The sequence below is a fragment of the Empidonax traillii genome, unplaced genomic scaffold, assembly GCF_003031625.1.
Source record: "Empidonax traillii isolate 1590-97213 ecotype Southwest subspecies unplaced genomic scaffold, ASM303162v1 scaffold433:size1479616, whole genome shotgun sequence".
NCBI classification, from domain to species: domain Eukaryota; kingdom Metazoa; phylum Chordata; class Aves; order Passeriformes; family Tyrannidae; genus Empidonax; species Empidonax traillii.
In genome coordinates, this window is record NW_020955626.1 from 763,334 (window position 1) to 777,989 (window position 14,656).

Genomic DNA, 14,656 nt, shown 5'->3' on the forward strand with positions numbered 1-14,656 from the left:
TTGGTTTAAATGCCAGTTCAGCAGAGCTACTCTTGTGGCACAATCAGGGTCAGTGCCTGGCCCCTGCCACGCAGAGAGAGACTTTCTGAAACCAGCCAGAAAGTTCCACTCAAAAGATGCTCTACCAACATTTGCTTTTGGGGCTAACACAGATGATTTAATTGCAACAGTTTCTGGAATAAAAGCTGAATTTACTGATGGCTTTTAATAGAATGCTCAAAAAGGATTTCAGACGTGTCCTTCACAAGAGGCCATGAAGGAAACTCAGTAATAGTACGATAATTGCATTAGCATCTCCAGCGAGCCCAGGGCCGCGCGGTGGTGCGTGCCTTACAAGGCACACAGAGAGGCCTTGCCCTACATACACAAGGATGGCAAAGTGGGAGAGAAAGGACAAGGATCTGCGTCTCCCTGGCCTACATTAAACTGTGTGTTATAAACCCGCACCAACAGCACAGGTGCAACAGCAGATGCTCTATGCTAGTCGGGTCAAAGGTGTTTTATCCTGCTCACAAAACCTGCCCCGCCCTCCACAGGTCCTGTGTAACTGAGCCTAGGTGCTGGTAAGCCCCTGTGCTACACAGAAACACGGAGAGCATCCTGTTCAACCTTCTCAGGAACCCTACTCAGACCTCAAATGTCAGGCTCCATTAGGAACCCAAATGCCAGGCTCCTGACTTGCAGAAGCACTTTTTCCTCAATGTTCACACTGAAACATTTGCCACATGAGCTTGCTGAGAATGTCTTTTCCCTGCAAACCACCCTGCCCTGCAAGGGACTGCACACACAGATGCTACGCTGCAACAGGTGCTGCTGGACTCGCCTCCCCTGCGAGCAGAAAGTTAAATGGCCATTTAGGATGGGTAAATCTAGCAAAACCACACTGCTGACTGTGACACGGGTGCATCGTTGATGTGTGTCTAGACCGGACCAATACATATGCCCTGGGTACTAATACGCCCGTATACGGGCACATACACACCTGTGACACGCCCATATGGAGACAAATCGTCTCCATCAGCTGTGAATGGCATCACCACCGCCCGCGGGAAGGGGACGCGGGGGGTCCGCGGGGTGGCCGCAGTGTCTGGACACCCCGCCGCATCCCTCGGGCCCCCTCTCGGCACCCGCCCCCGGCGGGAGAACGGCGGGGTGCGGGGGTCCGGCGGCGGGCGGCTCCTCCCAGCCCAGCCCAGCCCAGCCCAGCCCAGCCGAGCCCCGCTGTGCTCCGCTCCCATCCCCGCTGCGGCAGCGGGACCTCCGCGCCGCTCCGCGCCGCTGCGCGCCGGGCTCCGCAGGGGCCGGGCTGCGCGGGGGGCGGGCGCGGGGGCGGAGGGACGGAGGAGCAGCAGCAGCAGCAGCAGCAGCAGCAGGAGGAGGGAAGGGAAGAAGGAGGGAGAGGAGGAGGGGGGTTTACCCCATTGTCCTCGGCAGGAGCTGGGCAGAGCCGCCGCCGCTGTGCGCAGGCTCGGCCGGCCCCTCTCCCGGCGCGGAGGAGCAGCTGCTGGCGGTAAGGGGAGGCTCCCCCGGCGCATCCCCGATGCCCCCGGGGCGGCGGCGGCGGCGGGCGCGGAGCTAGCGCGGGTGCGGGAGCCGCATGGCCCGCGGGGAGCGCGGCGGCAGCGCCCCGCCTCGCCGGGGCGGCGGCGGCAGCGCGGCGGCGGCTGCGGGCAGGGGGGCGCCGGGCGGCGCGGCCCTCGGCCCCGGCGCGCTGCCGCGGCGCTGAGCCCCCGGCCCTGCCCGCGCCGAGGAGGACGACGAGGAGGAGGAGGAGGAGGAGGAGGAGGAGGAGGGAGGACCCGATGGCGAACAGCAGCGAGCTGGGGAGCAGCAGCAGCCCGCACCTGCCCAGCGCCGGCGGCCTGCTGAGCGCCTCCGGGCTGAAGCTCGCCACGCTGGGGCTGATCCTCTGCGTCAGCCTGGCCGGCAACGTGCTCTTCGCCTGGCTCATCCTCAAGGACCGGCACCTGCACCGCGCGCCCTACTACCTGCTGCTGGACCTCTGCCTGGCCGACGGGCTCCGCTCGCTCGCCTGCTTCCCCTTCGTCATGCTGTCGGTGCGCAGCGGGGCCGCCTGGCCCCACGGGCCCCTCAGCTGCAAGGTGCTGGCCTTCCTGGCCGTGCTCTTCTGCTTCCACGCCGCCTTCCTGCTCTTCTGCGTGGGGGTCACACGCTACATGGCCATCGCCCACCACCGCTTCTACGCCAAGCGCATGACGGGCTGGACCTGCCTGGCTGTGGTGTGCATGGTGTGGACCCTCTCCATGGCCATGGCCTTTCCCCCCGTCTTTGACGTGGGCACCTACAAGTTCATCCGGGAGGAGGAACAGTGCATCTTCGAGCACCGCTACGTCAAGGCCAACGACACGCTGGGCTTCATGCTCATGCTGGCGGCCGTCATCGCCGCCACCCACCTGGTCTACATCAAGCTGCTCTTCTTTATCCATGGCCACCGCAAGATGAAGCCGGCCCAGCTGGTCCCGGCCATCAGCCAGAACTGGACCTTCCATGGGCCGGGAGCCACCGGCCAAGCAGCTGCGAACTGGACGGCTGGCTTTGGCAGGGGGCCCACGCCGCCCACCCTTGTGGGCATCAGGCAGGCCACCCACAGCCAGATCAAGAGGCTGCTGGTGCTGGAGGAGTTTAAGATGGAGAAAAGGCTCTGCAAGATGTTCTACATGATCACCTTGCTCTTTCTGCTGCTCTGGTCCCCCTACATTGTGGCCTGCTACCTGCGGGTCTTCATTAAGGCCAGCTCCATCCCCCAGGTTTACCTGACCACCTCCGTCTGGATGACGTTTGCCCAGGCGGGGGTCAACCCGATCCTCTGCTTCATCTTCAACAAGGAGCTCAGGGTCTGTCTCCGAGCCCACTTCCCGTGCTGCCAAAGCATCCAGAGCACCCAGGGCACCATCCTTTGCGATCTCAAGAGCTTTGGGATGTAAGGGGGGCTTTTCTCTTTCTAAAAAAGAAAGATGGATCTAATTTTCCATGTTTCTGCATATGATCTCAAGAGTGTGGGGGACATGCTAAACCACCACCCAGCACCCAAACCTTAGGCTGTAAGAAGCTATTTTATTTATTTTTCTATATTTTGCGTATGCTCTCTTCAGAACATAACCAGTTGCTGTCTATGGGAACAGGTACTTGAGCAGAACACCCCCAAACCTTAGGCAGTAAGAAGCTGTTTTTCTTTGTGATTGTGTGGTTTTTAAAAACAAAACAGGGCTCCAAGTTTCTGGTCTTGCTTCTAATGTTTCTCAACATGATTCCAACAGATATGGATTAAGGCCATGACATTTTTTTTGTTTCCCTATTCCTGTCTGTTTTGATAAAGGCTTAACAATTTTACTCATGTAATATTTGATAAGGGCCAAGACAATTTTATACTAAAATTATTTTTGATGACCTCAAGAGGTGTTGTTTTATTATTATTTGATTTTAAGTGAAGAACAAGAAGAGGACGTTCCTGTGTGGTCAGAAGTCAGTTTTGGTGGGAGCTGTTGGGTTCATTCATTCTCAAATGGTTTGAATATTTGAAGCAGTTAGTTATAACTTTTGCTTGACATGCAAACAGTGTAGAACTAATTTCGATTTTTCTTGTTGCACTATTCATTTGGTAATATTTCAGAACTATTTGTGAAACGTGATTTTAAAATACCAACTTTAAAAATAATCAACTATAGCAGTTTTTAAAACCTAGATTGAAATTCATATTTTACTGCCTTTATAGGAAGTTATCTACAAACCTGGGTAATACTTGTACATTTTGACTGTTTTCTTTAATAAAATATTGAAAAACTTTACTGTATGTAATTGTTTCAGAATGGCAGCATTCTGCTTTGCTGACAAATAACTTGTGTATGTGGAAGGTTGTATGTCTTGTGTCTGAGTAGATTTCACAGCTGAGGTTATTATGGACAAGCACAATCCTTATTTGCTGTTAGATCTCAATTTAGGTGTTTATACCAATAAAAGTGACTAAAGCTATTTTTAAGAAGACTTAAGTTCATGATGGGCAACAGGTTTAAATAGCACAATTCTTTGTGTCTACTGAAACCAAAATTCTGTTAATGACAGGAAAGACCGTGCAATTGTGGATCACTAATTTTAGCTGGCAAAGCAGTTTGTTAACATGGTGGCTTGGTTAATACCATGTTCGTTTATAAACTCTATTCTTAATGGGAAGTTTACGTTAATTAGGCATGGCATTTTAAGCTGCACTACTGTTCTACAAAAACTTCTCTGGAAGTATTTTAACCAGTAGCCTGATGGCAGGATCCTGACAACTTTTTAGCTGTCTCAGAGGAAGCTGTCCTGGATTTGCTTCCCTTTCTGATGGACCATGTAACATTTAAAAAACATGCTGAAACAAGTCACACAGAAAATGACAGGGACAACCTCAGTTTACATGAATAAATCTGCATATGCTATGATTATTTCTATAGAGAGTGGTCCAAAGTTGGTAGACATCAGCTGAGAAATAGTTGTCCTGACTGAATAGACACGAAGAGGGCAAAAGTTGCAGCTTCAGATTTGGGCAGGGACTGAAATGAGGTGGGGCTTGTAGTTTGGTTTTAAGTCTTGCTTCCTACCCCCAACTCAGATTTGAACACCAGAGAGGCAGTGTTTCTTGCAGTGCATAAAGAGAAGGTTGGAATTTGAGATTTTGGTATAGCTGCAGTGGAAGCTGGAACTGCACCAGTGCTGCCAGAAGCGGGCCAAGAAATATATCCGTGAATGGGGTGTCTTGAAAACAAAGGGAGACCTAATGATCATTTCCAAAACTGTTTGAAAATGCACCTGGGTACAGAAGGAAAGCTGTCACGTACTTCAGATCACAGCAGCAGCTGGTTATCAGTGCTAATTATATTTTCAACCTGCAATATCATCTCATAGCTTAGTGAATCTCAGAGAGTAATGGGGTAGAGTTGTGTTACAAAGAATGTGAGGCAAGGCGTGGATGTTGTTGCTGGGAATTGTGTTCCAAGTATATACTTCACATGCCTGGTTTACTGTTAGGTCTTTTCTGCATGGTTCCAACTTTTGCAGAGTCATATTTCCTTAAGAAGCTTCCTATGTAGGGGCTTAAAACTGTGATCTCTAACCCAAATCTTGCCATCTTTTCCCTATCATGCTGCTACCAAAGCCAATATTTTCTTTCTCTTCCTCTATTAAAAGTGTGATATTTTGGCATCCTCTCTCTCTTCCAGGCTATAAGTAGTATGGTTATGATTCTATTTAAACCACAGAGATGGGAAAATAGTTATTTTAAAACCTCCTTAAAAGCTGCAAGGACCAGATTTTTCACTTCTAGGAAAATTAGGCACAAGTTGTAGAGTCAATCATATATGTGGGGGATGAAAACTCACCTTTGGGTGACCTGATGGTTTTTTTTAGGCTTGACTTACACAATTGCTGCTCTCTTGAATGCCAATCTCTGTGCAGAGGCATCCCCCAGCTCAGTGATGCCCTCACTCAGTGGGTGAGCTGGTTCTTACCTGGTGAAGACAATAGATGCTTTGCTATCACCCATCAGTGGCAGCCAGACCCAGCCTTGCTACAGCAAAAGAATACAAAAAAAGGTTAAAAAGAATATCTGTATACCCTGCCTTTTGCTTGCACGCAGCTTCCAGGGCTGTCTTAATACTTCTGATATACTCTGAGGGCAAAATCAGTGCTGTTTGAAGTTAATGTTTGAAGTTAATTTTATACCTTAGGTACTTGTAGTGTCAGTCAGATTATGATCCTGGCCATGGTAGTACAAAAGGGAAGGAACTCCAGTGGCTTTAATGCAGGGTTTAGATGGGTGTTGTACAATAGGGCTTAATTCCAGAAGATGTGAAACTAAATATCAAAGACATACACACAGCGGAAAATTAAACAGTACTGGGTGCCAGCACACCGACAAACTCCCCTTCGCTGGCTGAGAGTGCACCAAGAAAGTGGGAAAAACCAGAAAGGGCTGGAGAGACACCAGAGAATAAGTACTCCTTCTGAAATCTGAGAAAATATAAGAAAGTTGCAAAAAAAAGAAAAAAGCATTTCCAAAGCCCAGCACTAACTACTCCTCACAACAGCCTTTAGCCTGCATATGGGGAAAGTGGGTCACAGAGATTAAATGCTTTGACCAAGATCAGAGAAGGGGGTTGGAGAGGAGGAAAACCTGCTCTGGATTTAAAAAAAAAAAAAAAATAGAGAAATAACACTGGGGACAATGGGCTTAGCACAGGGAACCATTGCTGCTGCTCTTGGGACCTGTGAGGTGTGGCTGTAAAACTCCATATCCCAAAAGCCAGAGCGCAGCTAGTCTCACTCAGAAGTGCAGTGGCCCAGACTCAGTGAGAGTTGCGTGTTGATAATTACCTCTCATGGCTATGGGAGAAGCTCTGGCAGCCTGTGCAAGTTCTGGGCTCACTTGCAAAAACTCGGCTGGTCTGAACCCCTGTCCCCATCCCCACTGACTGAAACACAAAGTACTTAGAAGGTTTGGTGGGCTGTACAGCAGTGAGGCTCTCCCAGCTCTTCCATTGACCTATGCTTGACCAGAACGTAGATTGAGTCTTCTCTCTGCCCCTCGAGGCTGATGCATCATAGTTTTCCATATTCTGGGCACCACGAGTGCTGAGTATCACAGGAAATACCAACACCATCTCCCCCAGAGATTCTTCACAGTCTGGCTCAGAGGTCACAGCATGCTGCTTCTGCATATCTGTGGTGAGAAATTGCAGTTGTGCTGAGAGCTGTTCTGGAAAAACCATCACTGCTGCTGGCATCTTCATTCACAAGATATTTAACACGTCCTTTACAAACATTGCCAGTCAAAATCCTGAAGTCAGTGGAAGTTTTCAGCATAAGCTTTAATATCAGACCAGCTTGAAAAATGACACTGGTCTGAAATCCCAACTAGAGCCTATAATGATCTGATTTACAACTCAGTGCCTGGAGTACTCTGGGGTGCTTCTAGCTCTGCTGTTAGACTTGGAAAGAGTTTGCTAGGAAAGGAGCTGAAATATGTGGGCATCAGCCAAATTATCTTGTCGGGTAAAGGTCTCATTCAGTGGTCATGGTAGACATGAAGGATGAGCAGGGGATGCATAGCCCACAAGCTGTCATGCTTTGCTTTTCCAGTACCAGGTCTGCACCAGAGGAGGCAAAGCTGCCTCCCAGAATGGTGTGGAGCCAGTAGCCTTGAGGAAAAGGGCAGGAATTTGGCGTAGTCTGACAGCAACAGTTGTTTCCTGGGGCTCTCTCTGGATGTGATACAGCTCCAGCTCCGGAAGGCTCCTCTGCCATATGCTGGGGGACTGCCCTGGGACACACTGTGTAGAGCTCAGGAGAGAACAAAGCTGGCATTTTCCCTCTCTTCCCAGAAGAGTATGCATGGAGTTTGGCTGGACCTGTGCCGCTTACTCCACACGGTTAAGCACAGTCACCTGGCTCCTTGGAGACACCTGCACTTGCTCAGAATTGCCAAGAAACCACCCTGAGGGAAGCGGCTCCAGAGAGAACAACAGACACATATTGTCAGAATGTGATGTTAAGTATCACTTCATTAACTTAGGCTGCAGATTGGATCATTCTGTGCAGTATCAGAATACCCCAGAAACCTTATTAGATAGTTATGCTGCAAATCAAAAAATTATTAGAAACATGGCAGGGGGGCTCTTTTCTAATAGAGGTTCCCTAAAGTCCTCATTTTTTAGCACAGCTTCCTTTGTAGTTTCTCAAAACACTGCACAGGCTACAATTAACTCTATCATGATAGGAACCAGGAAGCATTTCCCGTGCTATCATGTTCCTATGCTTCAGAATATTATGAAGTATATCACATGCTGAAGAAATGGAGCCATCAGAGAAAGACCATCCGTGAAGATGGTCTGCTAAAAGCTGGTGCAGAGCCATGCTGGGCTAGGGCTGTTACAATGGACATCTTATCCCAAACCTCCTTTTATGCAGGTGACCTCTGATGCCACATCATTCAAGAAGGACCTTGTGTGGGGTAAATCCTTACTCATCTGTCAGTTGTAGAACTGGCGATGAGGAGCTGACTTTCCAACTTCTGTGGCACTCTGACTTCCCCTAAAGCTGCTGAGCTGAGCATCTCCCAGCCTATATTCACTTAGTACAATTCATTAACTGCCCCACACCTCAGTACTTTGTCCAAAGAATGATTAATTATTCTTAGTCACCTTTGTGCCACACACAACTACCGGTGGCAAGAGCAGAGCATTATCACGGGTGAACAATCGCTGACTACGCAAGCTTTCATCACTTAACTTTAAAGTCAAGCTCAGCCTTTCATGCAAGCTGTTGCATTTCTGTATTTCTATTCATTTTTAATGACCTCAGTACTTGCACTCTGTCTTTGATCTCGAGTCATGCATGGTTGTACTGTGGATGTATTTATTGGAAGGCCACTGTCTTCAGTGCTGCATTTTTCACGTCTACCGTGACCAGGTTGATAGCACAAAGCACTTTGTGTAGGAGGCTTTCAAGTTCAAAGCTAGTCTTGCAAGGGCACAGGGAAGCTGTGAAGTCCCAGCTAATTTTAGGCAGTCATCACGGCACTGACAGCGTAGGCAGAAATCAAGAGATCGCCCGGTGAAGAGAAAGCCCATCCCAAAGTTTCTGAATGTTATTTACTGGCATGTCATTAAAAAAAATAATCCTGTGTTTGTGTGAGGATGATTAACCATTGGAACAAATCATCCAGAGGAAAAAAAACAAAAAACCAAAAAAACGATCCTCCATCTGTGAGACGTGCAGAGTGAGCCTGCGCGCCTGCCCACGGCACACCTGCCCGGAGCCTGCTCCCTGCCCAGCCAGGGTCCCTGTGCCGGGATCTGGGGCTCAGCCCCAGCACAAAGGGAATTAAAAAAAACCCAGAAATGCCATGTAAACAGCAGTAAACAACCAGTAAACAGAACCCTCCCTGTCTCAGGGTGATTCACTCCTTTCACTAACTGTTTTAAAACACCCATTTTACCATACCGTATAAATACCAGTGCTCGTCTCAGAAATTTTAGCAGAGGTAGGGCTAAAATGGCTTTGTCATTAAAGAGGGAAACACAGGAAGATTCAGAGGAGAGGCTGAAGTCTGGGTGCTTTCTGACAGTGAGAGAGAGGAATGATTTAGTGGAATATTACCTCACTGCATCGAACCACTCAATCTGTCCCCATCTGTCACCGCGCGCTTGCAGGAGGGTGATGGAAAGGAAACGGTTGAGCAGCTTGATAGTCAAGTAAATCAACTGGGCTTTTTCCTTTTCCTTTCCCTCCCTCATTAGGCCTCACACACTCACACTACACAGCAGGTCTCTCAGCGTGCTGTGCCAAGGGCAAGGGGACGGTCCCCCGGGCACCATGGGACTGCAGTGGCTCTGGGGCAGACAGACCAGCTCTGGGTGCCCCCAGGGTCAAAATGCCCTCAGGAACCAGTTCCAGCAGCGCTGCAGGAGACATCTGGGTGTGGAGGAAGGCAGATGAACAGGCAATGCGTTCAGCCAAGCTGCAGTGTGACTAAAGGGGGAGAACATGGGCACCCGAGCCAAGGAACCAGCAGCATCACAGGCAGAGGTAAAGCTGGAGCCATGGTGTGAAAGGAAGGAGGGACATGTTTGAGCTGAGCATCCCCAGAGTGCTTCCCAGCACAATAATGAGGGATGCTGCAGAAGCTGGGCTGTGCAGGACCTGCCACAGGGCTGCTGGTGGGGACAGAGGTGTTGGTGATGATTTTCCTCACCAGTAGATCCTGAACTTGCAGCCAGACTTTTTCTTACTCTGTGTTTGTGCAATAGCTGTCTGAGCCTAAGTGCTGATGTAAACCAAATCCAAATAGTAGAAGGCTCTGTTGCAACGCTGAAAGGTTTGTTAGTGACTTTGGGAAGTCTAATGAAAGCGGGACAGGGAGGGAGCTGAAATTATGACACCACCACAGTCAGGAAGTTTTGCTGTTGGATCTGAAGGGGTGGTGGACGTTCCTGTCAAGGTTTCACCCATGAGAGAAGAAACTGGGGAGGAAAAAAATTAAAACCCTACTAATTTGACAGGATGTGGTGACATTTTTGGAAAGAGTGAGAATGCTTGCAGCTGCCTCTCCTGTGCCTTTCCCTCAGCTGGCCCTTCTGGCTGGTTCCATGGAAGAGATTAGAGGTGTGCTCTGCTGCCTGGGCTCTCCTGTAGCCTGGAGCAGTAAATAAAGGGTGATCCCAATTTTGCACCCCCTAGAATTAATGTCTGCTTTGCTGGTTTGTGAACTCTTTGCAGCAAGAGCCGCAGCTGCCCGTTTGTGTCGAGAAGAGCCCACAAATCTCTGCATGAAGTGACACGAGTGCACTCACGTGCAAGAGAAAAAGTAAACAAAGCAGACCCATCTCTGCTTGCTGGGCTGGAACCAGGCCATATTTTTCAGTCTGCTTCTGCAGCGTGTTCCAGCCCTGGGATTTACAAAACCACATTACATTTAAAACCAGATTTAATCCCTTCCATGTGTTGCGATGCCGTGTGGGGGTTTGGGAGACCTGGTGGGACTCCCAGCCCAGGAAGGAATAGGCTGCCCAAGCAGTGCAATGCAGAGCTCCACAGGAGTCCATGCACCATCCTTTCTGTACCATCAGCTGGGATGCAATGCAAGGACAGCAGCACATCCCAGGACAGCTCAAGCTGCAGGGATATGAGTACACGCTGCCTAAAGCTCAGAGAACTTGCTTTGTGTGATCTGTGAGATTTGTAACCTTCCAGGGACATGCCTGTAACATGCTGATACCTGGTGCCATGGTGCGAAGGAGCATCAGCCTGGGATGCTGTGGGCACTCCTGGCATGCAGTTCTCACACACCCAGTTTCCCAGCTAAACTGGGGGTTGCAGAGGAGACTTTCTGTCATTTTGACACTGTGTGTGCCTTCATTTCCCCCCCACACTAAGGTACATCACACTCAGACCTTTGGGAAACCTCTACCATGGGGGTGTTTGCAGGTGTGCTACGTGGTCATACTGCTCATTCCTCCTCTCCTGCACACTTTGCTGTCACCCTGCACTGAACTCCTTGCCGTGAAACAAGCTGCCATCCATCCTCCCTTCAGTGCACCAGACTTCCTTGGCTTTAGCACTTCACATTCAGCCTTTCCCAGCCCTGATGACCAGTCAGAGTGGCCCAAAAGCTGCCATCATCCCCTAGGGCAGACATGTCTAAGGCAACCTGCCCTGCCAAATCATCGAGATGTGTCCTACTGCATTGGGCTGGGTCTGCCCACACTCAGGACTCTCCTTGAGAAACAAGAGGTGATTCGCTTTATGTGCATCAAACTCATCTCCATTCCTGTGCTCAGAATTATTGATTAGTCTGACAGCTGTACCCCTGCTGGTTTGCCATTTCATATCTGTGTAACAGAGAAAGGCACATTGATTTTGCTATTATCAAAATCCTCTTGTATTTGCACAGTCTTTTCTCTTCCTGCAATTTTCTAATTCCTTCTGGAAAACACGCTACACATTGTCAAGATCAAATTCCTGAGACATCTTGTTTAAATCAAGGGATTCTTAGCACCTTCTGTTTCTTTTGAATATCCATCTGTGCAGAAATAACAAACCAGAGAGCTGTTGGGGCAGAGGGAGGCACTAAAAAGGACCTCAGTCTATGGTCAGACTTGCTGCTATCATACCTTTTTTTGGTGTATTGTGATGAGGTGCTGTGAATGAGTTGCTTAAAGAAGTAGCAAAATACCTCTTGACAAAACATGTTTTAGGGTCTCCTAACACACTAGAGTTTTGGGGTAACAATATTAGTGTTTCCAACCTATCTACAAAGAGATGAAGTCAAGCATAATCCCATTTACTTACCTCTAAGCAGGTACATGTTCTTCCATTCTCTCCTCTCAACCAGCAGTACAACCTTCAGCCTTGCTTCAGCTAATCTCCTTTCACTTACTGGTCCTGTAAAACCAGGGGTATAGTTAAGGTGACCTGTCTCCTCAGTAAGGACCCATTCACATCTGGGTCCCCCTTGCCACACAGCCAGAAGAATTTATTTTGTGTGACCTCCTCACTCAAAGACTTTGTAACTTTTTTTTTTTTTTTTTTCCTAAGTGACAAAATTTCCCAGGGGGCAATTGTGGGCAGTAGAATGCAGATGAAGCTGAGCTTCAGCTGGGCTTTCTCCTGCTCAGCAGCAGAGCCTTCCCTGCAGCCCCCCAGGCTCACAGGTGTGTGCTGGCTCAGCCAGCTGTGCACCCGCAAACCCCAAACACCTTGCTTAACCTTCCCTAATAAGCCTGTAATCAAATTAAGGCAGCAGCTCATTATATGTGGCTGTGTGTTTTCCTGCAGTGACCCTCTGCTAACCCAAAATCTGGTTATAAACATGGAAACTCCTCCAGTGTGGTGGGATATCAGCATTATTCTATAGCATATCTGTAATATCAATATTCATATAATATTAAAAATTGATGCACATGTTTCTATTAATAATTAATAATACTGCAATATTAATAAAATTAAACCAAACGTTGGCACAGATCTCCTAAGTAGAGTGAATAAAGGAAAGTGTTTAAACCAGACCTTCTCTTCACAAACTATGTGTACTGGGAAAGGAGGCTTTTTCCCCCCCACCGAGGTGGTTCCAGGACTGCACAAGTTCTGTCCTCTTTCCTCATCTGATTTCTCCCGCCAAGAGAAATCCCCTTCCCTTCTTCCTAGGCAGGTGAGAAAGTTATTCCTGGCCTGGGATTATTGCCAAGGTTGTTCTGGAGCAAACCGAGCAGCACAGGGGACTGCAGAAAAGTTTTCATGGCAGGGTTGGCTTGAGGCTGGCCAGCTTTTCCATCGGTCATCTTGAGTCATTTGCTGTCCTCCTTAAGTCAAAAGCTGGGTCCAGGGAAAAGCAGAAGGGCCATTTACATTTTGAAACGCTTCTTGTGGCCACTGGTTTGCCTATGGTCACTGTAAAGCAAAGGCAAAATGTTCCCTCTCAGCCCCTTCCACTGCAGAAAGAAATTCAAGGGACTTTGCCTGTGCTTGGGTGAGGAAATCTCCCCTAGGATGGGAGAAAACATAATTGATTAGGACAGACTTCAGGAAATAATTGGGATGCAAAAGCTTAATCTTCCTTCCAAAATGATCTCTCAAATCAACTAACCTTCATTGTGAGTGTCAATTAATGAAAATTAAATTACTAAAAGGGGAATCGTAATAATTATTGCCAAGTGGATACAGTGGGGATGTAGGACAGTGAGGTTTTGCCTTTGGCTCTCCTACGTCAGCAGGGAATGTGTAGAGAAGCCCCTCGAATAAAAGTAGGGAATAAGGTCTCTCTCAAAGCTGCACCTTTCAAATGCCCTGTCCAGGAGCATCTGCAGGACATGAGAACTTCCACCTGCTCTAGATGGTGTGAACTTTGAACTCATGTAATTGGGGCTGTTCTCATTACCCAGATAAATGCTTAATCCCACAAGTCAATTGGCACAAATTACAACTACAAAGTTTCTCTGCTCTGGTCTGATGAACTCTCCTAGGAGTTCAGTTTGGCAGGTCTGAGATAGTCCTCAGATATAACTGTCCACTCATTTACGATGATACAAACCAGGGTTACTGCCTTCAGAGGAGTCACTGGTGGTTTATGCCTGTGGCACATGAGGAGCAGGGCTGGTGTTTCCTACTATGGTTCATCTTTTGTGCTTTGGATAAAAAAGAAAAATGGAGCAAGAGGTGGGGCACATCTATTTTCCTTCTTGATTTTCCCTTGAGTGTAAATGGAAGTCCATGGTATTAAGGTTATTCTATAGTGATAGATGTGGACAGAAAAGCAACCCTCAGACTCCCAGGGTGTCCTGGCTCTGCAGGCCGAGACTGTGTGGGTGCACAGGGTGTCTGGGGAGTGGCAGTGGTAGGATCAGGTTTGGGGGGTTGTTCTTAAACCCAGGTTATGGAAATTTCTGCAGGGCTCACATGTGGCTGCATTGGCGTGGGAATGAGCTGGTCTTTCCCCAGCACAGTCCAGTACAGAGGCATTGGAGTGGGTGCCCTGGGGTTGGGCTCTCTTGAGCAATCCTGTCCCTCAAAATGTTTATTTTTCAAACATGTGCAGGATCCACGAGGATGTGGCAAAACAACTAGTCCAGTTGTTCCTTTCTGTCTCCTCAGGGAGGCTGTGGGGCCTCCTCTCTAAGTAATACAGGTCTTTGCCTTGATACAAGTGTGCCAACTTCTCCAATCCCCCCACCACCACCATCAGCAAAGCACTGATTGTTGAAAGATGAATGACTTCACTTTTCCAGTTCCAGCATATGTTTGCATGTCTGAGAGCAAGAAACGTGTGAATCTCACACAAACTATTGGAATTCCAGCTCTGGGGACTGACAAGTAAATATGAAGTCACACAGTGTTTCATAGAAAACCCACAAATCTTATGTTTGCTGAGCTAAAGTTGCTCCTTTGAGGCATGTGCCAAGAAAAACCTCTCATATTAGTTACACCAAGATTCCTCCATCGTCTAAGGCTGCAGCTTGATTGAGGAGTTCATGCCTTGTAAAATCCAAGTTTCCCTAAAAGCAGCCAGAGGCACATAATCTTTTGCTAAGCTATCCGTAAGGAGCTCTGCTAGCTTGGTGAATCGAGTGTGGGATAACAGATTACACTGAATAAAAATGAAAAACCACAA

At 48.4% G+C, this 14,656-nt stretch overlaps 2 protein-coding genes across 3 annotated transcripts in view; one reads left to right on the forward strand and one right to left on the reverse strand.

Annotated features, from left to right (window-relative positions):
• The window catches only part of EIF4E3 (eukaryotic translation initiation factor 4E family member 3), a 32,119-nt gene extending 30,073 nt beyond the window's left edge, over window positions 1-2,046 (reverse strand). Inside the window, exon 1 of one of the 2 annotated variants that reach the window (XM_027894575.1) lies at window positions 1,989-2,046. The gene's annotated coding sequence lies outside the window, so the exon portion shown is untranslated. Of the gene's footprint in view, window positions 1-1,844; window positions 1,870-1,988 lie in introns of those variants that run through there. The other variant, XM_027894579.1, reaches the window with a different exon arrangement.
• Window positions 1,769-3,988, forward strand: GPR27 (G protein-coupled receptor 27). The gene has a single exon (XM_027894573.1). The coding sequence runs from the start codon at window positions 1,803-1,805 to the stop codon at window positions 2,943-2,945; it is 1,143 nt and encodes a 380-aa protein (XP_027750374.1). The 5' UTR covers window positions 1,769-1,802; the 3' UTR covers window positions 2,946-3,988.
• The last annotated feature ends 10,668 nt before the right edge of the window (window positions 3,989-14,656 follow it).